At 42.6% G+C, this 13,139-nt stretch overlaps 1 protein-coding gene across 1 annotated transcript in view; it reads left to right on the top strand.

Annotated features, from left to right (window-relative positions):
- The window catches only part of TMEM255B (transmembrane protein 255B), a 114,208-nt gene extending 103,446 nt beyond the window's left edge, over window positions 1-10,762 (top strand). Inside the window, exons 5-7 of the mRNA XM_037799897.1 lie at window positions 15-95; window positions 3,025-3,110; window positions 10,591-10,762. Of these exons, the coding sequence (XP_037655825.1) occupies window positions 15-95; window positions 3,025-3,110; window positions 10,591-10,762 (339 nt within the window). The remainder of the gene's footprint in view (window positions 1-14; window positions 96-3,024; window positions 3,111-10,590) is intronic.
- The last annotated feature ends 2,377 nt before the right edge of the window (window positions 10,763-13,139 follow it).

The following is a 13,139-nucleotide window of genomic DNA, read 5'->3' as shown; positions in this document are numbered from 1 at the left end:
CTGTTTGTCTCTAGGAACCAAGGCCTATCAGCACTGGAAGATGCCAGTTTTATTCAAGTGGGATAGGCTACTTATATGATGTCTACCAGACAGAGGTAAACAAAATCACTGTTCCATTTGTTTGGTTTTTACCCTGCTAATTTTTGTGGATCTGACAGATTTTTGTGTCATGAGTCAAAATCTGAATGTTTTGATTCAAATAGTTCTTTCTATCATCTCTTTGCTCTCTACAAAAGTGACAAATTTATAGCTCACATTTTATTTTTGAGCTGATGTTGACATTTTGATATATTACATTTATTTTGGAATTATAGTTGTTCACATACCTTCTCTGATACCTTACAGCCTCCTTCATTCAGTTCAGTGTAGCTTTTTCAATTCACATTTTTTTACTGATTAGTTACTGAGTACTTAATTATTCAAATAAAAAGCTAAGATAATACATTTACATTGGCCTGGAAACTCATTGACTTTCCTTTGGCCAAGGACATCTGCAGAGTGATTTCATTTTATTTCTAGCTGCATGAAAATGCCAGGAACAATAAAGTGCATGATGACACACCAACGTCATGAGTGCGTAGCTCCATTTTGACTCTGTCTGGCTGTCACAACTCTAGCTTTGTGTAGATTTATCAGTTTAAATAAACACAGGCTTCTCAACACACATTGAGTACAAATGGAAGAGAAGGAGGAGGAAGAAGAAGGAGTGGCTGAATGAAAGCTGAAAAGCAAATACACCATGGCAATGGAAGCCAGATGTCCTGCATCAGTTTGTTTTGGGATTCTCCTTGAACTGCTCAAAGGATTTCAAACTCTTTGGCATATTTTAGAGAAGGGATATTCTGTATGCTGTACTCAAGAAACTTTTGGAGTAGGGTATTGTCTACGGCAGCCCCACCCTCAAGGCCCCTTGGCCAGGGCTTTTACTACTACTGGCCTGGGAGACTTTCTACTGCCCTACTCCAAGGAAGGTGGCAGATTGCGTCTTCCAAGACCAGTCTGGGATTCATTGCCTCTCACCTGTCCCTGCATTGCCCTTCCCTTCAGTTCACTGCACCCAGTCAGGACCTCCAACAAGCCTGACTGGAAGGAATCCTGGGGGACACAGGACTCACTGGTAGAGTCACCCAGTCACCTAGACCAGGCTCTCCAGGCCCTTCCCTTGATTTTTCTATAGCTCAGCTGACACTGACTGTCTAAACTCTGCCCCTGTAGTGCCTTTCTACCCAGCTTTTTGATGGCTCCATTCCCAGTGCATATATTCAATACTATTGAGCACCTATGAGGTATCAGGAAATAAGTGATGGCTCCTTTGCCATGTGGGTAATGTACATCTTCCTGCCATTCACAGCTCTCTGTTCTTTCCCTGTTTCATCCCAGCCCCTCCCACAGCTCTACCCATTTCTCTGTGCCTGTGGCACATTTCTTAAAACCCAGACTTGAAGTTCCAGTGGTTTACAAGACATTTCCTTTTAGACATTTCACCTAACCACCACTTCAATCTATACAAAACTGAATTTTATCACGTCATTGTGCAACAAAGTCCAAATACTGGGTTTCCATCTCCACAACTTTCTGTGTAACTTTAAGCCGGTCACTTCAGCTTCCTAGGGCTTAGCTTACTTGTCTGGAAATGAAGGGTTTTACCTCGTAACTCTTAGCTCCAACATTCTTTAGATAGATCTAATCTTTTGACTTCTTGATTACTGGTCTTCTTGATTACCGGGCTCAGAACAACGATGTCACCTTCAATTCTTCTTTGTTATCCTAGTATCTACCAGTGACCACGTTCTGTCACTCCTACAAATGTTTGTTTGTAACACCTGTCTCACCCAATTCTTCCTTTCCAGGTCGCTTTTACCCATGGGCTACTTTAATAGCTTCCCAACTGGTTTCTGTCTCTGGTCTCCACCTCTTCCAGTCCATTTTGCATACTGTTTCCAGATTAATCTTTCATTCACACTTTCATTAGGTCACACCTATGCATAAACACTTCAAAAGCTCCCCATTGCTAACTTTGGTAGTTTTCAAATTTTAACCACAGGGAAAAAAAAAAAAAAATTTAACCACAGAACACTTGAAAGGCCACATGCAGAACAGGTAAAAGCAGGACTTCTCTAGTGGCTGCAGAGGAGCCAGAGAGCACCCAGAATCTTCCCCTGGACCCAGTGACCCCCAAGAAGGCTCTGTGAACATTCTGGAGCTCTGAGTGGCACTCTTCCTTGACCTGACAACCAAGGTGCTTTACCTATCAGCAAAACATCCTGAGATGTGCTTTGTGCTAAGAGTTGGGAGACCTGGGTTCAAATTCCCACACTTCACTCAGTACCCATGAAGCCTTGGGAAACTTCTTAACCTTTCCAAAGCTCACCGTCCTCATTTCTAAAGTGGGGATGATAACATCTGCCCTGCTTACTTCACACACGTGTGGAAAAACAGTTGGCTTTACCAGCACATCCCTCTTCACATCAAATAGCTCTGAGAGAAGGAGGAAAGTCGTGTGTTTTTGCCCATTATTGTTCCTTTAACTTTGAAAATTCTCCCCAGTCACGTGCAGCTCCAATGCAACTTGCACCAAAGGGGAAATCTCCCCATAGAATGAGACAGTTGTCTGCTTGGTCAAATCAAAGGTTGCCTGATAGCTGTCCTCTGTGCCTTGTCGGATGGTCCTTGCCTGGGTGGCACAGTGTTCCGAATGCTCTTCCTCTTTTATCCAACAAGTACTGCTGCTGGATGCCCCTCCGCTTAGCTGAGCCTGGTCCTCGTGCCCGGGCACGAGCTCCTCCTGGAAGGGGTGGGCTCTGAGGTTCCACCTCCTCCACCCTGGAGTCAGGAGAAGGGAAAGGCCAGGACACAAAGATTCAGGAGAGCTAGAGGTACCTGAGCAAGGAATGCTCTCCAGTCCTGAGGAGAGCCTGGAATTCCTTACACCTATGGCAGAGGCAGCACTGCTCTACTCTGGGGGGTGAGGGATGAGGCAGTGGACACTCCTCTGAGAGAACTGAAAAGATTCCCCGTTTGCAGGTCACCTGTCACTCCTCAAATGGCAAGTGCCAGCTGAAGGTGAAGAGCAACACCTGTTACTGCTGTGACCTATACAACTGCGACAAGTGAGCAGGGAGCTGTGTGAGTGGGAGGGGGTGTGGGGACTGTCACTAATCGGGCCTGTGACTCCCCCATAGACTGTGCTTGCATTGGGCAAGACCCCACCAAACTGTTCTTGAAAATTACTATTTATTCCATGTTATCGATAGAGTCAGACAGTCCCCATTGAGCGGATGGCACGGTCACACCTCCTCTCCATGGTGCCAGGCAGGAAGATGGGGATGGGGGAAGTGAGAGAGTCACTGACATTTATCAGGTGCATTTTATGCATCAGGCAGTCCTCCCCTCTCCTCCACTCCTCTTCAATGTCATACCTATGTCATCTCTTTTAATCTTGAGGAAAGGTCATTGACTCCATTTCATAGATGAGGAAACAGGCTCAGAACGGTTGTGTAATCCATCCATGAAGATCTAGCTAGTGTGTGTTTAAAGGCATGGAAGCCTGGGTCCTCCTGACTTTGGCTCCTGCCTTCTTGTTGCTCTGTCCTCCTGCCTGGGCAGAATTCCCAGGGGTGGCAGGCCAACATGCCGCCACCCATGTTCCACTCGCCCCACAGACACCTCATGCCTCTGTCCTCGCTCAGGCTGTGCATACCCTGCTGGGGCAACAGTGGCCTCTGCCCTGCTTTAAATTGCTCCTCTCAGAGCAAGGATGTGTGATATCTAAGCTAGCGATTCCTGACCTTTTCCACATGATGGCACACATAGAATATGATAGTACAGAATATGTGTTTGGCTTACTGGTGTCAACAAATGAATCAGTGAAGTTACATTCCTGGCACACCAGGTGTGCAGACTGGAGTTCCTGCCTGCTTCAGGTGTTAGTGACATACTGATGTCAGGGGGTGACATGGCCAGCGTCTGTCTGGTCCGTTTCTGGTGACTGTATGATCCCATTGGGAAGACAGCCACTAGCCCCTCCTGGACATTTCACCAAGAGCTGAGAAAAGGACAAAGGTTATTCATTGTACTGCCAAAAATCACACTGATTTTCAACAAACCTTCTCTGGGGAAATCTCAGAAATCAAACTCACTGCTGGGGTGGAGCCATTTACCCCCAAGAGATGCAGGGAGACAGTGCCACCTGGAGAGGCACGTTCAACGTGTGTTGTTTCAGAGCTGAGGGAGCCACCTCCTGTTATCCCACAGTGTTCTGACTGCCAAACTGGGGAGCTGTTGATTTTCCAATCTAGGCCATAGTACTACAACAGCCTCATAAAAAGAACTGCAATGCCTTTTTTGCCATCTTAGGAAGATGCAAGAATGTTTCAGAAGGCTGCTGCCTAATTGACTAGCTTCCTTCCATTTGTAAAGGGATTTTAATTGGACCTTGCTGTGGAACTTGCTGTGAGTTATTTGCAAGTTCAGGGAAAGCCAAAGCTTCAGGGAGTGGGAGTGTCAGTGTGTGTGGGGGCCCATAGTCCTGCCTCCCTGTGGCTCCCAGAGCTTTGGAAATGATTCTGAGAGCCACTCAGTTTAGATAGTGAACACTCATTTCTGCAGGTGTTTTATGAAAAAGCATGAATATTGAACAAAACTGGGAAGTACTACTCACTGTTTTCCATTTTTGGAGATACACAAGACTCAGCAGCAGCACACTAAAGGCCAGAGACGCCCAGCAGTAAAGAGACCCCCGACTCCCAGGCTTCCCTAACCTATTTGACTGGGTATCTGCTTGTTATTTAATTAACACCTGGTCTGAAGGCCCAGGATCAGTGTTCCATGGAAATTAACCTGGGAAGCATTTATTTGGGAACCTGTTTTTGGAAAACCCTGGTTAAAAATCTCTTTACAGGAGAAGAAAGGTACTGGGTCTGTTTAGGACACAAGAGCTATTGAATCAGAATTCATTCAGAATTTTAGGGGTGGATGGCCCCTTATAAGTAGTCTAGTCCAACCCCCTCTCTAGAAAGGAACTTTCTTATTATTTCTCTGCTGTGCAGTCTGCTTAAAACCCTCTGAAGACAGAGAACTCCTCACCTCACGAGCAGTCCCTTCTGACTTCAGATGGCACTGCCAGAAACTTCCTCCTTCAGCATCAGCCCCGCACCACTCCTTCCAACATTTTTTTTTTTTAAATTTTTATTGGGATTGTTCACATACCATACAATTATCCAAAGATCCAAAGTGTACAATCAGTTGCCCCTGGTACCCTCATATAGCTGTGCATCCATCACCACACTTAATTTTTGTTCAATGTTTAGAACCTTTTCATTACTCCAGACAAGAAATAAAGTGAAAGATGAAAAAAAAAAGAAAAAAAGAAAAAAAAAAAGGAAACTTGAATCCTCCCATATCCCTAACCAACACCCCTCAACTGTTGACTCGTAGTGTTGTTATAGTACATTTGTTACTGTTTATGAAAGAACGTTGAGATACTACTAACTGTAGTATATAGTTTGCAATAGATATATATTTTTCCCTATATGCCCCTCTATTATTAACCTCTAGTTGTAGTGGCATACATTTGTTCTGGTTCATGGAAGAGTTTTCTAATATTTGTACAGTTAATCATGGACACTGCCCACCATAGGATTCAGTTTTATAGATTCCCATCTTTTGACCTCTAACTTTCCTTCTGGTGACATATGACTCTGAGCTTCCCCTTTCCACCTCATTCACGCGCCATTCGGCACTGTTAGTTATTCTCACATCTTCCTACCGACACCTCTGTTCATTTCCAAACATTTAAGTTCATCCTAGTTGAACATTCTGCTCATACTAAGCAACCACTCCCCATTCTTAAGCCTCATCCTATATCTTGGTACCTTATATTGCATGTCTATGAGTTTACATATTATAATTAGTCCCTATCAGTGAGACCCTGCAATATTTGTTCTTGTGTGTCTGGCTCATTTCACTCAGTATATTGCCCACGAGGTTTTGTCATGAACCCATTTTTTTTTTTTTTTTTAAGATGGTTTTGTTCACACACCATACATTCTATCCTAAGTAAACAATTGATGGTTCTCTGTATGGTCACGTATTTATGTGTTCACCACCTTCACCACTATCTATATAAGGGCATCTACATTTCTTCCACAAGGCAGGAGGGAGAGTCAAAGAAGGTAGAGAGGCAAAAGAAAGAGGAAAAAAAAAATGACAGCTAGGAAGCAGCAAAAGGAAAAATAACCTTAAATCAAAGTAGACTAAAGAGTCAGACAACACCACCAATGTCAAGTGTCTAACATGCTTCCCCTATCCCCCCTCTTATCTGCATTTACTTTGGTATATCGCCTTTGTTACATTAAAGGAAGCATAATACAATGATTCTGTTAGTTACAGTCTCTAGTTTACGTTGCTTGCATCCCTCCCCCAATGCCTCCCCATTTTTAACACCTTGCAAGGTTGACATTTGCTTGTTCTCCCTCGTAAAAGAACATATTTGTACATTTTATCACAATTGTTGAATACTCTAGATTTCACCAAGTTACACAGTCCCAGTCTTTATCTTTCGTCCTTTCTTCTGGTGTCTCACATGCTCCCAATCTTCCTCTCTCAACCGTATTCATAGTTAACTTTGTTCAGTGTACTCACATTGCTGTGCTACTATCTCCCAAAATTGTGTTCCAAACCACGCACTCCTGTCTTCTCCTATCAATGCTGTAGTGCTCCCTTTAGTATTTCCTGTAGGGTGGGTGTCTTGTTCACAAAGTCTCTTATTGTCTGTTTGTCGGAAAATATTTTGAGCTCTCCCTCATATTTGAAGGACAGCTTTGCTGGATATAGGATTCTTGGTTGGCAGTTTTTCTCTTTCAGTATCTTAAATATATCACACCACTTCCTTCTTGCCTCCATGGTTTCTGCTGAGAGATCCATACATAGTCTTATTAAGCTTCCTTTGTATGTGATGGATTGCTTTTCCCTTGCTGCTTTCAGGATTCTCTCTTTGTCTTTGACATTTGATAATCTGATTATTTAGTGTCTTGGTGTAGGCCTATTCAGATCTATTCTGTTTGGAGTATGCTGCGCTTCTTGGATCTGTAATTTTATGTCTTTCATAAGCAATGGGAAATTTTCATTGATTATTTCCTCTATTATTACTTCTGCCCCTTTCCCCTTCTCTTCTCCTTCTGGGACACCAATGATATGTACATTCTTGTACTTTGTTTCATCCTTAAGTTCCCGGAGATGTTGCTCATATTTTTTCATTCTTTTCTCCATCTGCTCCTTTGCATGTAGGCTTTCAGGTGTTTTGTTCTCCGGTTCCTGAGTGTTTTCTTCTGCCTCTTGAGATCTGCTGTTGTATGTTTCCATTGTGTCTTTCATCTCTTCTGTTGTCCCTTTCATTTCCATAGATTCTACTAGTTGTTTTTTTGAACTTTCAATTTCTGCCTTATCTATACCCAGTATTTTCTTTATAGCCTCTATGTCTTTTGCGAAATATTCTCTAAACTTTTTGAATTGATGTAGCATTAGTTGTTTAAATTCCTGTATCTCAGTTGAAGTGTACATTTGTCCTTTTCACTGGGCCATAACTTTGTTTTTCTTAGTGTAGGTTGTAGTTTTCTGTTGTCTAGGCATCTGACCTCCCAGGCCACCCCAATTAGGTTTTCCCAAATGAGAACAGGCTCAGGTCACAGTAGGAGGAAATATTCAGTATCTGGTTTCCCTGATGGTTTTTCTTAGAGGGCTGACACACCTGTGCTTTTCTGTCTGGCAGGTGCACCTGTCAGCCTGTCAGTGGCTTGTGTAAGAGGGTGTGGCCTGTGTCTCTCCTCCCCCAGGCTTTGGGGTCTGGTTCCGGTAAGGCAGATAGTAGAGCTGGGTCCCTCGCTTTCCTCTTGGGAAGCTGTGTCCCCTCCAGAGAGGTCATTTGCATATCAATAAGTTCTTTGTTTCTCTGACTCTGCTGATCAAAGTATTTTGATTTTAAAATGGCTGAGGCTTTCTTTACTGCAAAGTGTTGCGGGCTGAAAATGGCTGAGGTTTTCTCCAGAGAGAGAGAAAGGGGCAGAAAGCTCCCAGATTCAGCCATCAGCCAGAGATAGCACCTGATCCTCTGGGCTCCCCGTCCTGAGACAGATATGTCCCCCAACTCTCCCAAGGTCAGTTGTCACCCAAAGCCTCTGTGCTTGTTGGGGATTCGCTGTCTGTATTGAGCGGTTAATGTTAAAACCCTAGTTGGATCTGGGCTGAGGTACACTAGCTTATTTGGAGAGTGCTGTTCTGTAGCACCGCGCGGCTTCCGTGAGGGAGGAGCTCTCGGCTCAGCTCTCAGCGCGGGTCCACGGTTTTTACTTACAGATTTTAATGCTGCGATCTCGGGCCTTCCTCCCCATTCAGGTTGGTGGATGATAAGTGGTCAGTCACGTTTGTCTCCCTGCAGTTATTCCAGGTTATTTACTAGTTTTTTTGTCATTTATGAATTGTTCCGGGGGGACTAACAGTCTTCCACTCCTCTCTATGCCACCATCTTCTTCATAAGACTCCTTCCAACATTTGAAAAAAGCGATTGCATCTTCCCACAACTTACCCCTGCTTCCATTCTTTTCTTTTCTCTTTTGGTCTTCATAAGACCTGGTTGTAATCCTTTCACCATTTTGTTTCGTTTCCCTTAAAATAGATCTCAGCTGGCCTTTATCCTCTTTACCTTATGGGGGCCAGAACAAAGCACAATATTCTAGGTGTGGCCTAACCAGCAGAAAGAGAACCAGTCATCTCCCAGGTACATAGCTCTATTAATATAACCTAAGATGCATTCATTGTTTTTTGGAGGCTGCACCTCACTGCTGGCTTATAGTACGTTTACTGTTTATTAAGCTCCCCAAGCTGTTTTTGCACCTGCTGCTAGCAAGCTCACTCTCTAACATTCCAGAAAATGCCATTGGCATTTTCATGCAAAAAAGAATACCTTTATCCCCGTTGGATGTCATTTTTTGTTAGAACAAAGCATTGCCCCCACATCATGGTTGCTTCTCTTGCCAGCTTCCTCTGGATGCACAGAGCCACCCTATAAGGAAGCCACACTACACGCACTGGCCTTTGCCTGCTCTCTGCTAATGGCACCTTCTCTGAAGTGGGAAGGACAGGTCTGTTTCTGGGCTTCTGGCATCTCTCCCGCTTGTCCCAGCCTGTCACAGGCAGCAGGGAAGCAGTGTCACTGTGATTTCTTGGTTCCTGAAGGCAGCTGGCTTTATCTGGGAGAAGCACCTGCCCCCCTAAGTTGTTCTCATGCCCTCAGCTCACTTGCCTTGCCCTTTTGAGCCTTCTACCCTTCCACCAATTCTAGAAGTCAAATCTAATTTCCCAGCTTGCACTAACTGTGGTGAAGGCGGTAAATCTTAGGTGCAAGAGCAGCTCTAGGAGAAGGGGACTTTTTTGAGTGATTGACCACAAACAACCCGTAGCTCTCAAACCTGCTTCCCCAGCACCCACTTTGCATCTCAATTGCACCGTTACACACACAGCTATAATCGGAGCCATACTGCATTAGACTGTAAACTTCGGGGAGGCAGAGGCTGTGCTGCCACATCTGCCACTGTGAGCCCAGTGCCTGACAGGTCATAGGCACTCAGAAAGTATGTCACCAGATGACTGGTTCTACAAACTCAAGATAAAAATTATGGTCAATTTGTCTTTTAAATTTTTTATTAATAGCTTGAGCACCTACGTATTAAATCAGCAGGAAGTAGAATGTTTGCTTCTTAGGGACCACTCCCCCTGAATTGTTGAAAACTGGGGGGGTTAACTTTACCCCCACCCTCCACCCCTGGACTGAGGAGTGTTCTATTTCCAAACCCAAACCAGAGAAGTATGTGTGTGCATCATCAGCTGCTGCTGCTGGCTGTCTCGCCATCCCCCAAGGTAGCTGGGGTGCAGGTTCTCCGGGCCCATGGGCCTGCAGGTCCACTTGCCACAATGCCTTGCTGGCCCAGGGCTCCTGCTCAGCCCATCACATGTTTTGAGGGAGGACATTTCTGCCATATGGGTCAAGGGTGGCCCACACTTGGGCTCCCTCTTGAGTTCATACTCCCATGCCCAGCCATTGTTCCCTGATACGGTGTCAGGGTAGAATGAGCTTCAGACCTCAGCTTTTAGGCCCTGCTTGCCCCAAGGACTCTCTTCTGATGTTACTCTCCTCAAGGTCATTTAACATCAGGGGACTTATTGCCCTTTCCCAATGTGAGCCGGTTCCCCTGACTTCCAGAGGGGTGTCACGTGGTTCCTTCCTTTTCAGAGGCCCTGGGCTCTTTTAGCGAATGGGTACCCAGACTTGCAAGTGACAAACTTTGCTGCCACTGATCTCTGGGGTACATCTGTCACTGACTCACCAAGGGACTCGATGCCCAAGAGGGCCATTCCAGCGGCCTTTTGTGGAACAGACACACAGGTCTCTGGCTCCAGAGAAACTGGTCCCAGCAGCAGAAGTTTTGTGTGATTCCAACACCATGTTTTCACCCCTTCAGCCCTCTATTGGTCACATGGTAAGTTTTTAATCACAACTTTAAAAAAACAAAAGGGTTATGATACTGTTGTATGCAGCACAGAGTACTCTCCAAGCTACTATGAGTTTGTTGGCGTGAGTGGCTGTCAGGATGTGATCCACCTCTACCGGCTGCTGTGGTCCTCGGCAGTGTTCAACGTCCTCGGCTTGTTCTTGGGCATCGTCACAGCAGCTGTGCTGGGGACCTTCAAGGAGAACGTGGTGAGTTAATACCTCTTCTGAGTACTAAGTAATCACAACCCTGTCATTTCTACTATACTCGACCGTGGACAAGGGGCTTTGAGGTTCACTTTCTCTGTAAAGTGGGCAAGGCAGATCTTATTATCCCCATTTTACAAATGAGGAAATTGAGACTCATAAGACTATTATTATGATAGCTAGCATTTACTGATCATTTACTATGGAAGCAAGGCCTGTTGTATGTATTTTACAAGTATTAGCTAATTGAGTCCTCTCATCTACCTTATAAGTTAGGTAATATATTATCACCATTTGAGAAATGGAAGCCCAGCTATAAAGAGGGAGAACCAGTAGTTGAATATAGGGAGTCTTGACTCCAAATCCACTGGTCTTTCCACCATTTCCCAAACCTGGCTATACATCAAAATCACTTGTGGAGTTAAACAAACCAACAACCTAAAGTTTCCAACATAGTAGATCTGGGTTGGAGCATAGATCTCTATTTTATCAAACTCCTGGGGTGATTTTGATGCATAGCCAGGGTTGACAACCACTGGATCCACACACCTTTTTTACAAGAATGTTTCATTTAAATATTTTTTGTTGAGTGAAGGTAAGTGCAAGGAATTTATTGAAGCATGCATTTCACTCAGTTTTTGAAACTAACAGATGTGATTCACAACATTCTAAGGGTATATTTCATTTTAACTGTGTTTAGTTAAGTGAAGAGAAGTGCATAGAAGGGAATGAAACATAAGTTTGTTTCACTCTTTGAAACTAAGTCACATGTGATTCATGGTTTCTAAGAGAGTTTCATTTAAACAGTATGTAGGAAGTGAAGATAAGTGCATAAAAGTGAGGAAAGCATGCATTTCACACAGTTTTCCAAACTAAGGCCTGTGATTCACACCTTTTTAAGAGAAAGTCTCATTGATAAAGTGTTTAGCTAATGAAGATAAATTATGGAAGTGGTGAAACTTATTTCAATCTCATTTGGGAACTAAATATTATATGTGATTTTACAGCTTTCTAAGTTAAAATTTCATTTAAAAGTACCTTTAAAATGAAGATAAATGAGTGAATGTGACTGTCACTTTGTTTCTCTCAGTTTTCAGATGATGTACATATGTGATTTACAAGCCTAGTAATGTGTTTCATTTAAATGTACTGGTGAAAAGAATCACATATAAGTGTGATAAACATGCATTTAACTCAGTTTTAAAAACTATGTAACATTTGTGATTTACAGTTCTAAGAGAATGTTTCATTTAAACAGTGCTGTATAGGTGAGGAAATGTGCTTACAAGAGAGTGAATCATTCCTTTAAGTCAGTTTTTAAAAATTACATATTTGTAGCTTCTGTAGGATAATGTTTTATTTAAATTGGGATAGATAGTTGAAGAAAAGTTCATATAAGTAGTGAAACGTGCATAAAAATGGTTTTCAAAGCCAAGTAATATCTGTATAGTTTTCTATGAGAATTTTTTATTTAACCCTTTCTTATAGGGGAAGAAAATGGCATTTAAGTTTGTGAAAATTGTGTTTAACTCTGCTTATAGAACAACTGTTTGTAATTTACAGAATTCCAGGAGAATGCTTCATTTAAACAGTTTTGTATAAGTGAAGAAAAAGGCATAGAAGTGAATAAAACGTGTTTAACTCACTTTCTCAAACAAAGGAACATATGTGATTTAAGGATTCCTAGGAGACACCTAATAAGCTATTATACTCATATTGGATATATCACTACTAACATCATTGATCATGTCAGGGAATTATTAAGAATTTTAATGGTTTGCATTAAATTCAGTTTCTGCATCTCCTTTTCTGCACTTTTCTCTTTCTCATTTGAACTGTATAATATTTTACCTGTCAATTAAAGGATGCTTTGTAAGATCTTTTTATTTATTTTAGTTTTTTGAATTTTCACTCTCCATTTTCAGTTAAATATTTAGTGAATGAATGAAAAAAATCCTTGAATCTTCACATTAAGAGTGTTGCATAGGTGATGAATAGTGCATAGGTGTGAGTGAAACATGTGGTTCACTCTATTTTCAAAAGTAATATATGTTTTTCTGCTTTCTAGGAGGAAATTCCATTCAACAGTCATGTATAGATAAAGAAATGTGAGTAAATGAGAGTGAACATGTTTAACACAGTTTTGAAAACCCAATTATTTATGTGGTTTACAGAATTCTAGAGTGTTTCATTTAAATAGCATTTCATAGATTAAGAAAAGCATATAGAAATAAGTGAAACGTGTTTAATTCAGTTTTCAAAACCGCATAACATGATATACACCTTGCTACAAGGTTTTTTTTCCATTTGAACAGCGTTGTCTGAGTGATGAAAAGTAGAGAGATGTCTGTGAAACATGCATTTCACTCAGTTTTCCAAAGTAAGTAAC

Source organism: Choloepus didactylus, chromosome 12, assembly GCF_015220235.1.
Source record: "Choloepus didactylus isolate mChoDid1 chromosome 12, mChoDid1.pri, whole genome shotgun sequence".
NCBI classification, from domain to species: domain Eukaryota; kingdom Metazoa; phylum Chordata; class Mammalia; order Pilosa; family Megalonychidae; genus Choloepus; species Choloepus didactylus.
Note: the sequence above shows the minus strand (reverse complement) of the source record. Positions and strands in the feature narration are given on the sequence as shown.